The sequence below is a fragment of the Triticum aestivum genome, chromosome 2D (genome assembly GCF_018294505.1).
Source record: "Triticum aestivum cultivar Chinese Spring chromosome 2D, IWGSC CS RefSeq v2.1, whole genome shotgun sequence".
Classification (NCBI taxonomy): Eukaryota; Viridiplantae; Streptophyta; class Magnoliopsida; order Poales; family Poaceae; genus Triticum; species Triticum aestivum.
The window spans coordinates 595,310,876-595,321,872 of NC_057799.1; the positions used below are offsets into that span (position 1 = coordinate 595,310,876).

Genomic DNA, 10,997 nt, shown 5'->3' on the forward strand with positions numbered 1-10,997 from the left:
CAACCATGATGGTGACATAGTGGCAACTACCATCATAACAAGATGGCAACTGCCAACATAACTAGAATGGCAACTGCCAACATAACTAGATGGCAACTGCCAACATAACTAGATGGCAACTAACAGAAATACATGGAAACTCTTTCCTTCTTCATGCCCTCCAACTTGATGATTGAAGGAACATACGTTAGCTTCTTTTTTGCAAAATACCATGATGGCAACTGATATTTTTTTTCTTTTTAAATTGTTGTACACCAGCTCATGTACGTCGATCGTCTTGATCTGTCCACTGTGGACTTTACTGGGATAGGAGGCCCGCCGCCTCCACACAAGTTTGTTGTTTCTGCATGGACTTACGATGCTGTCAAGGCTGTGCTTGCCGCGGACAAGATAACTGATACGAAATACGGGAAACTGCAGGTTAGTTCTGGCTTCTTTCTTTGCACGACATTCTTTTAATTTTGACGCTGCATAACATATGAAAAAATCCCCATACGGCAACCGTCTGTGGCTAACAAGAGATGACTACCTTGTTAGCCATGGCTGTCTGTGCATAGTATCCATGTCTGACGCCACATGGCAACTCTGCCATCCATTTTGAAACTTCTATACTCTTCCTCTTTTTTATTTTTATTTTTGCAATACATGAACTGTTAGTTAGTGTTCATTTGTTTTTTCTCTTTACATGCTAGCTGTTTTTTTTGGTTTTTTCCAGTTGATGGCCAAGAATGCTATAGACTACAGCGTGTTTAGTGGGCCTCGAAACTTTGGAAAGTGGATGGACATGCACTCAGCTCCGTCTTGTCCTGTTGAGGTAATCAAGGATATATATATCTATGGTTGTGTTTGGTTTATTTTGATCTTGTGCACGTGACTTTAATACGATTGGTTACTGCTGCTTCTTGTTTCGTGCACAGGCGAGGGCACCTGTTGAGCATCTAATTGGGCATTTTGCATCCGGAATGACCAGCTTGCTCGGGAAGTTGGTTGAGGGTTGGACGTCCCTTAATGGCTCTGACAGCGACGCGGTTGCGAGGCAGTTCACTCCATTTGTTGCAGAACGGACACATCGGCCAATTGGTTGCCGGGTACGACTACAACAGCTCGCAGGAGCTTCCCGACACACAAGATGAACTAGATGGAGATGCTGCTCTCGACAAGGACGACAACGATGACATGGAGAACGTGCAACATGACACCGACGATGATCAACATGTCGACGTTCGTGCAGGTGGTAAGAAGGGCAAGGGTGTACCAGATGTCCCCTCACCGGAGAAAGTCAAAGAACAGACAGCTGCGAGAGGCAAGGGGGTGTCGCCCTCAAAGAGGGGGAGGGATCCAGAGGAGGTTGGGTAGGGCTCTCCTGTCAAGAGACCTAGGACCGATCCCTTAGCTGCTAGGAGGAGGTTCGACTTCTTTTTTAGTGTTTTGTTTAGTCTATCCTTTCGAACAGACTGACCCCCTTTTTCCATTTGTTTTTGCTAAGCGTGGCAACGATTTTCGTGTCTGACACTTGGCACCTTTTTTGCCTCTTTCTTATATGTGCAGCGAGGCGACAGCTGGTGGACGAGCAGTTACGAAGAAACAAGCACCAACGCCAACCCGTGTTTCTGCTCGATTGAACAAGGGTGCCCATATTGCTGGTGACACGCATTCCACTAGGTCATCTCCTCGTACGTCGACGTCCAACACCGATGATCCTGTCGTGTTGCCAGATTTGAGGAAGACAGTCAAGAAGTAGGTTATCCATGTTCTTTCTTCATTGCCATATTGCTATATTTTTGCCTTTCAATGCAGCTGTTCAGCTTGCCACATGGGCTACTACCATCAGTCCCACATCGCAACTGCTGTTTCTCCCATGCTCTATTTCTTCTTACTACATGGCAACTCCTGCCTGTTTTTGCATGGCAACTGCTAACCAGGCAAAATGGCAACTCTTATTCCACCTACATGGCAACTACCAGCTTTTCCATCTGTTTGTGCACTCATCCACACCTAGTTTTGAAATTGCATTCCTGGCACATCACACATTTCTTACATTTTTTAAGATGTCTACCATGGCAACTGCTAACTGGTCCACATGGCAACTCTTATTCTACCTACATGGAAACTATCATCTGTTCATCTAACAATGTTCGTGTGTTTTTTCAGGGTGAAGAAGACTACCACACGTGTGACGAAGCAGAACCCCAGAGACCCACTCGAACGCATACACTCAAAGCTGTCGACAGGTGGCAACTCAGACGTTCATGAGGCGCGAGTGCACAAACCTGCTGCTGCACCATCCACTGTTCCCACTAGCTCTGATGCAAGCGGCCGAACATCTCCGCCAGTTGCAGATGTGCAGGCTACGACAGCAGGCATCCGTACATCTGTGAGTGACGAGTCGGTATCTGCCAGGACTGCTGAAATATTGCCCACTCTGCTAGCAATGAAGGATGCTGCTGTGAGCCATGCGACCCGATCAGCAAGTGTTGAAGTGGATGCCCCCGAGATCAACCTAAGCAAGGAAGATTCCCGCTCGCTGACACGGATTCCAAGCGCGTGGGTGGTGGCACTTCTTCGTCCACGAAAGAAGGGGCTGAGGCGACAGTTCATAATGATATGCCATCCATAGGTGAGACTCTTGGCACAACAGCTCCAGCTTCTGGTGCTCCAGAGGTTGCCAAGGTGACCGTTGCGCGAGCTGGTCTTCCACCTAGGCGTCGTAGCCCCCGCAAGCAATCTGCAGACACACCCAACGCGCCTGCTGTAGCTAGGAGCAGCAGAGATGACTCTGGTTATGTGCCTGCGTCCACACTATTCCCACCACCTGCCAGAAGCAATGTTATGGAGAGAACGGAAGACCGGAGTACAACCGACCCAGGTGGCAAGCCGGGCACGACTGACGGAGGTGAACGTGCAGAGCAGACTGCGTCTTTACCCGCAGTGGATAACCCAGCTTAAATCTGCGCACTTCTAAGCTCCCAGTCAACATCGGTGTCCCCTACAGCCCAAACAAGAAGATTGTCAAGAAAGCTGCGACTGATACCGCTGACAGCACGCCCCGTCCTACGAATAAGCCTGATGACTCTGCAGCAGCCGATGCAGAAATTTTGTTGATATTTCACCCTTGGATTCTGCCCAGCAAGCTGTTCGCGGTCCGGCAAGTAGGCAGGAGAGGCACCCAATGGCCTTCACCCCACCGAGCTGTAGCCTTGGCATTGATCGCAGTCAAGATGAACCAGTGGTGCAAGATCCTTCACCAGTTGCCTTTGCTTTCCCGGCAGGCATGGCCCCAATGATGGCGCAGCCAATGGTTGAGGGCAAGAAGGCTGTGAAGTTCGCAGAGCCGGTTGTGCAAGGTACATTTCTTTATGCGTTTATCATATTCGTGTATACATATTTTTAGTCTGACTTTTGTTCCAAGCATTTTTTTTGGGTTCTCACTCGTGATGGCAAATGTTATCTGATGGACATGGCAACTGGATTTGCTTGCACGCTGTCACCTACATTTTTCTGTTGCCATACTCCATTTTTCCATTCTGCAAGCATATGGCAACTGCAGTTGATACATCATGGCAACTGTAGTTGTTGTCACATGGCAACTACAATGCATTGCACATGGCAACTGGAGTTGCCTGCACATGGCAACTCCCTACTTTCTATGCCTACATCTCATATTTCTGCAACCTTTATTTTCAAACTAGATTTGTTTTGCTTTCCAAGGATTCCTAACCCACTTTTTTGACCCTTGCAGCCACCCCTGAGGAGATTACGCCGTCACTTGATGAAGCTTACCGCAGGATTGAGGAGGCAACATTGCAGAGGAGGTCCTCACGAGGTCAGGGCCAATCAAGTTCCAACGTGCCTGCTGAGTCCGTATCTGAGGATACCATTAGAAGTGCCACCCCTGGTTCTGTGAGGCAGCGTAGGGTAGTTCACGCGCCACACGCGGATGATTATGAGCCGGAAGTCAAGGCTACAAAGGATCAGAACCAGCTATACGATATTGTCAAGCGCTTTGGAAATGCGAGGTCCAACAACAATCACATGAAGGAGCTGAAAGCGTAATGACCACACCCACATAAACCTCTCATTTGCTTTGCTCTTTTTACTATTCATCCTTTTGATATTTCTAGATATGCTCCGTTTATGTTTTATTTCTTTTTTTCACTTAGTAGACATGATTCTTTCATGTTATATCATTTTCATACAGCTCATGTTTGGACAGAACCAAGATCATACAATGTGATGCGACGTACGTTGACCTGGGTGATCTTGCCGAGTCTGTGAGGCCACTCGGTAAAATGTCGAAGAATGTAGTTGCATGTGGCATTGACTTCATCAACATGCATATGGATATGTCTCCCGACAAAACAATCATGCAGTACATTGTGACGTGCAAAATATGGGATGGTGACTTCCACCACAAAATCCTGAGGAAGCATTTTGCTGCGCATGGTGATTTCAAGCTCACAATGAAGAAATGTGTGAGTACTCCTTCCTTTTTTGCACATTTTTTCCTCCCATGTTATTTTTTTGCCAGTAGCTATGCTTCAGATGTGGGCTACACCCTGTTTTGTGATAGCTGTTTCATGTGGCAACAATTGCCATGTAAAATGACTTCTGATTTGCTTTCCTAATACAACCTATGTGGCAACTTCAAATTAAAATACATGGCAACTTTGTTCATACATGGACGGCAACTTCTTCTAATTACCCACTACAACTAAACATTATACGTTGGTCCACTTTTCTTGGACCCTTGATGCTTTCGTAGTCACTCATGTGCCTTGTTAGTGTAACCGGTGATATCTTTACATGTCATTTTCCCAACTACATCATTTCTGTTCTTAATGTGAGCTCTGCTTCTTTTCTTTCCTTCATTTTTATTTGCAGGTCTTGTTCCCCATGTTCCAGGAGCTTGCACCACACGACCCACATGACAAGTGTGGTCACCACTACGCGATCTGCCTTGACCTGAAGAACCAACATTTTGAGGTGCTTGATTCAATGCGTTCAGAAGCTGATGCAGACCTTACTACGCATGCTGAATACTTCATCAACAACCTCAAAGAGACATGGAACCGTCACTGTGAAAACTCAAAGGTCCAAATCAGACATTTTCCAATTGAGTACGTGGCGACTACGAAGCAAGGAAACCGGTATTTTCCCATATTTTCTTCATGTGTCCTCCAAACCAATGCTCACCCTCTCTTTTTGTCACCTCTGAATTGAAGTTTATGATTTTTTCTATATGTTCTTGTGAGTTAACCTGACTCTTTTATTGTTTAGGCACGACTGCGGCTTCCACACGTTGGAATACCTTGCAAAGTGGGAAGGTCGACGGGTTCCTGTCGTCACATCTGCAATGGTTGTCGAGCTCTGTAAAATTTACACATGGAACTGGTTGATGAATGAAGATTTCAACACGCGGTCCAACGCACGTGAGTTCATAGAGGAAGTTGTGAAGAAAGCCGCCAAGAAGTACAAGTGATCAAGTGGTGCTCCTGACCGAACGCCTACCTTACATTCTGTTGCCGAGGAATGTAAGGTATTACCTTGTTTTTTCAAAATTGTGTCCTTGTAATATGCTATGACTGCATCTCCCCGTAGCCTAGTATACAATGGTGGCGTGTGAGTGACATTTGAATAGTTTGTAATATATGTGTGGATGTGAACCTACTTAGGTTTGACAGTAGATACGTTTATGTGTTTTCAGTATTATTATGTGCTTGTGGGTTGGTAGTACCAGCATGGTGTTTTGAATGCGTCCTTGATGTCTGAAAACATGGCAAATGTAGTTGATCAGTCATGGTTAGTGAAAGTTATCGTTCTTTCTTGTTTGGCTTTTTGGGTTTTTTTGCACTGCTAACTGTACCGGCTAGCATGGTAGTTTGATCACGGAGCAGTAACCTGTGCGGTTGCTGCACGAGACCGTTTCAGCTTGTTTCTCATAGTTTGCACCAGAATACAATATGTGTGACTAAAATGCGCTGACTGAACATGGAAATCTACGCGGTGAAGATTCAGTACAACTAATATGGCATGTTCAGTACAACTAACATGGCAGATTCATTAAAAAAAATAAGATGGCAAATTCAGTAAAAATAACATGGCAAATTCAGTAGAAATGGCATGGCAGATTCAGTAGAAATGGTATGGCAGATTCAGTAGAAATTGCATGGCAGATTCAGTTCACGCAACATGGAAAATTCAGTGCCATACACGTGGCAACTGCAGCTATTCCTTCATGGCATTTTTACTTCAGATCCTGATGCACCTGAAGAGTCATTCTCCAGTTTTTACAAAATTTAGAACATCTAGATTACAAAAAAATGTCACCATGGACCAAGTCAAAGTGCTCCAATGTTGTTTACGGATTGCCCGTCCCTTTCTTTGGTTTCTTGTGTTTTGCTTGAATCTCCAATCCCGATTTGTATCTTATCTCTTTTGGACGCCCTTTTGTGATGGAACGGGGCGGGTTCCTAACCTGTGTTTGTGTGCTTGCTGTTCCAGATCCTACCTCCGAGTTTTCAGATGATGGCCCTGTGGACGAAGGCACACTTGATGTGCGGGGGAACCTGTGTAAGGCTTCCTCAGCTTTCCTCTTCTTGATCTCATCAAGCTCTCTTTTGAGGGCCTTCCTGTGTTTTTCTGCGACCCTTGCTGTCTCATCACTCTTGCACGCTTCATCAATTAGTTCAGCATAGTTCTTTGTCAACACAACGTGCCTCACGGCTTCCATGGTTGACTCTGGTCTCTCGTCATGCACGGCCAAAACTGCGTTTGATGTTTGCGGCGCCAATGCGTCGTCAGCGTCCCAAGTCCATCGCCGCCTTATGAAATGGCGGGGCATTCGTGTCACCGCGTTCAAGTCCATTACTTTTAGAATGTGACAGCACACAATCCCGTCCCGTTCGAATTTGCAGCATTGGCAGTAGTATTCGCCTTCGCTTATCGATGCCTTCACAAAGTAGTTCCTTCCCTTGTCTGGGTCTTCAGGTTCTGAATCCGACATGCTCATGATAGAACACACCTTGAACGTATGTTCGTCCACCTGGAAAGCCGTGCACATGCTGGCACGCTTTATTTCTTCCTGGAATCTGCAAGTTTTGTGTGGTTTTTGTTAAACTCTTGTGTGAAGTTTTTTGTAGCACCTTTTGTTTGTTGTGGCCAATGGAATTACAATTCGTTCAAACATGGCAACTACAGTTCATTAAACATGGCAACTACAGTTGAGTAAACATGGCAACTGCAGTTCATTAAACATGGCAACTGCATTTCATTTAAACATGGCAACTACATAAGAACTTCAATTTGGCATTTGCATTCCATACCATCATGGCCATTGGAATTTACATTTCATTAAATATGGCAACTGCAGTTCATTAAACATGGCAACTGCAGTTCATCAAACATGGCAACTGCAGTTACGCAAACATGGTAACTGCAGTTGAGTGAACGTGGCAAACTGTAGTTCATTAAGAATGGCAAACTGTAGTTCATTAAGCACGGCAACTACATATCATGTTTACTCTGTACCTAATGGCTACTTTTCAACACAATCCTCATTTTCAAATAAGCATTTCAACTGCATTGCATTCTACATGGCACCTGGTACCTTCATGATTTGTGCAAATAAGATTGTAACACAACTGACTTACTTGTTAAAAATCGTGTTGGTGTATATCTTGCTCATCTGCCTCTCCATTGGTAAATACGTTAGCAATTTTGGCTGCTTGAGCGCGGTGTTTGCTTCTTGCTGTAGCTCGGATCCCAGTATTTTTTGTTGCAAAGCGGTGTACTGCTTGGCAAACTGTAGTAATGAGTTGCCAGGGCTCACGTACCGCTTCAAAACAGCATTGAACCCCTCACTGCGCTGTGTAGTCTGCAGAAACGGGAAGAAGCACTGCATGAAGTAGGCCGGCACCCAGTACATTCGCTTCTCCCACAAGCTAGCAAGCGTCTCGTGGTCTTGGACTTGATATGTTTCAATCATAGCCATCCAGCTCCTTTCAAACTCCTCCACCGTCAAGCTGTGGTCCACGCACAGCTCGAATGCCTTGTGCAGGTCTGGACGGTCAGCAAAGAACGGTCCTAGTGTCTCCTCAGCCTTCTTTATAATGTGCCACCTGCAGTGCCTGTGCACTGCCAACGGAAAGACCTCCTCTATGCCTGCACGCATGCTAAAATCCTGGTCTGTTATTATGTTCATCGGAGCAAGTCCACCCATGCACTCCAAGAAGGTCTTGAACAGCCAAACGTACCCATCCGTGTCTTCATTCCGAACGAGCCCGCATCCGAACTGCAATGACTGATTGTGGTTATTTATTCCTACGAATGGAGCGCATGGCATCTTGTACATATTAGTGAGATATGTCGCGTCGAAAGAAATGCAGTCTCGGAAATGTTTGTAGGCTCTTCTTGCAGCACCATCCACCCAATACATGTTCCTGACACGGTCCTCATCGTCCAATCTTATCCTGTAGAAGAAATCTTGATCTTCTTTCGCTTTCTCATCGAAGTAGGCTATCGTGGCTTCTATGTCAGCCAACTTGCTTTCTCTATGGTACTTTGCCTTTAGGTTTGTGACGTCTGCTGGTAGGTAGGGCATGCTACTCAGAGACCCGTTTTTGCTGTGGATGAGGGAGAGTATCTGCACCATTCTTGATGGACCGACGTTACAATCATGTAGCAGCTTTATGAATTTCTTCTCGAGGGGGGTGAATCCTCTGTGGGCGGTCAGAAATTTTACTAGGTCAAACTTCTTTATTAGCTCGTGGTTGTGCTCGTCAAAATATTCAGTGACCACCCACTGTGCTCCATCTACGTTCAGCTTACACCGGACAGGGCATTCCGTCTTGACAATGATACCTCTCTTTTGTTTCGGAATGACAAGCGCATCACCTTTGCCCTTCTTGTTTCTTCGTGCCTTGTAGCACCTCATCTCACCTCTGCTGTACTCGTTAGTTTTTTTAATTTTCCTATGGTATTCGGTGTTGACCGCAAACCCATGGAACTTTGCATATGTCTGGTAGAATTCCTTTGCATCTGCAAACGAATCAAATCTCTGCCCAAGATACGGTGGCTGGGGTACCATGATTTCTGATTGCCCACCATCTTCATCCCCTTGTGCTTCGTCATCGGTTTCATCATTCACTTCAGTATCGGCGGATGTTTCACCTACTTGAGTGTTGCTTGTGCTGGTGTGCACATGTGTGCTTGTCGGTATTGCTGGCACGATTGCCATTTCCGACACTGACTCGACATTGTTTGTGGCATGAGTGTTGGCTGGCTGGTGGAACGCGTCTTCCGTGCGCTCAGAGCTCCCCGCAGTAGATGTCCCCGCGCCGCTGTTAATTGTAGTTGAAGGTCCTGCATTAAAAATCAGGTACGAGCGTAAGATTTTGCTTGAATGTCATGTGTATCGTAACGGAGTACAGCAACTGCATGTGATTTTGCATGACATCATTTCACACAGCAAGCCATGAATCTGCATATGGCCATGCATGGCAACTGTAATTCTCCAGTAATGGCAGCTACAGTCCAACCACATGGCAACTACCGTTGCCAACACATGGCAACCAGCGTCTTTTAGCTTGAGAACTTGTAGCATATAGCAATGGCAGAAATAGTCCAACACACATGGCAACTACTGTTGCCCACACATGGCAACCAGCTTCTTTCAGCATCAGAACTTGCAGCACATAGCAATGGCAGATACAATCCAGCATACATGGCAACTACTGTTGCCAACACATGGCAACCAGTATACTCTAGCATCAAAACTTTGTATTCTAGGCTTGAGCTCAATACGCAAATGTGAACAATCATGAATGTTGCACACACTCTTATAGCAATTGGCAAATCCCGAAGACAATATACGTCTCTTTTGCACATGACCACTTGGTAGCATTTTTTTGTTTTTTCCACCACCACCGTTACAAATCTACTTTTCTTCACATGCTATTCCCCACAAAAGCAAATGCAGTACTGTTTTCTGTTTTCACTTTTTTTTACCTTGTTGTGCCGCATGTGCCGATCTTGTGTGGTCTGTCATTCCAATTTGATGTGCTCTATCTGCAATAGCGCTTTCCTGCAACTGTGAAGCTTGCCATGAGATGTTTGCCGATGTGGTTCCACCGTAACAACCTGCGATCATGGTAGCAGTTGGTCATTGCATGGCAACTGTAGTTTGTTCAACATGGCACATGTAGTGGTCCAACCATGCCACACAGATTTGTTCACACTTGTCATCCACGGTTGTTTAGACATTGCAGTCACATTTGATTATACATGGCAACTGCAGTTGTCCAGGCATGGCAACTGCAGTTTGTCCAGCCATGGCAACCGAAGCTGTCCAGGCATGGCAACTGCAGCTGTCATATATGTTCCTTTCTCCTAACTCACTTTCCACAACTTCACTTTCATGCGCTCACCTGTGTACGACGTTGATGGCAGGTACATGGTTGCTGCCTGATGCCACGTGCTGCATGAAGGTCCTACATTTTTTCCGATATAACTCGTGAGTCTTTTGCCATCCTTGCAAGTTTAATTTCATGTCCACAACAATAAGTTCCTTTTTCGTATGCGTTACCTTGATTTGCCACATTAGCTAGCTGAAGTTGGTTGCCCGTACATTTGTCAGCGTTAGCGCCCTGTGACGAAACTTGCCATGCTGCCCCCCTGATTGTGGTTTGGTCATAAGAACCTGCTAAAAAATAGATTGTAGGACATAAGTAGAATGACATCTTCATCGTCACGAACATGGCAACTGTTTCTTCTTTGTTTATCATGCATCGTACCGATGCCCGCGTAGTGCTCTAGTAGTGGCAGCAATGGCCCTGAAGAAATGAGTTGATTGTACTCTGCTGCATCCCAAGGTGGCGTTTCCGGCCTTTGAGAAAGCCAAGGATCAGTGCCATCTTCGTGATTCATTCTTCTGCTTTTTCTTTTCTGCCACTGTGCTTTTAGTCACTGCATGAACAAGAACGCATCAACAATCCGCAAAA

General features: G+C 45.7%; 1 protein-coding gene across 1 annotated transcript; it reads right to left on the minus strand.

Annotated features, from left to right (window-relative positions):
- Window positions 1-6,352: 6,352 nt before the first annotated feature.
- Window positions 6,353-10,452, minus strand: LOC123056008 (protein FAR1-RELATED SEQUENCE 5-like). Its single transcript, XM_044479785.1, has 4 exons — window positions 10,425-10,452; window positions 7,967-8,514; window positions 7,650-7,873; window positions 6,353-7,088 (listed from the first exon to the last, which is right to left on the minus strand). Exons 1-4 carry the CDS (start codon window positions 10,450-10,452, stop codon window positions 6,359-6,361), a joined length of 1,530 nt encoding a protein of 509 aa, XP_044335720.1. The 3' UTR covers window positions 6,353-6,358.
- Between the last annotated feature and the right edge of the window lie 545 nt (window positions 10,453-10,997).

What these genes read in the sequence shown, in the direction of transcription:
- LOC123056008 (XM_044479785.1), bottom strand. Translation starts at nt 10,452, where the DNA reads ATGTACCTGCCATCAACGTCGTACACAG. An exon ending in GCCATCAACGTCGTACACAG is followed by an intron (nt 8,515 to 10,424) that starts GTGAGCGCATGA and finishes AAGCCACGATAG; the next exon opens with CCTACTTCGATGAGAAAGCG. An exon ending in CTATGATTGAAACATATCAA is followed by an intron (nt 7,874 to 7,966) that starts GTCCAAGACCAC and finishes CCGTTTCTGCAG; the next exon opens with ACTACACAGCGCAGTGAGGG.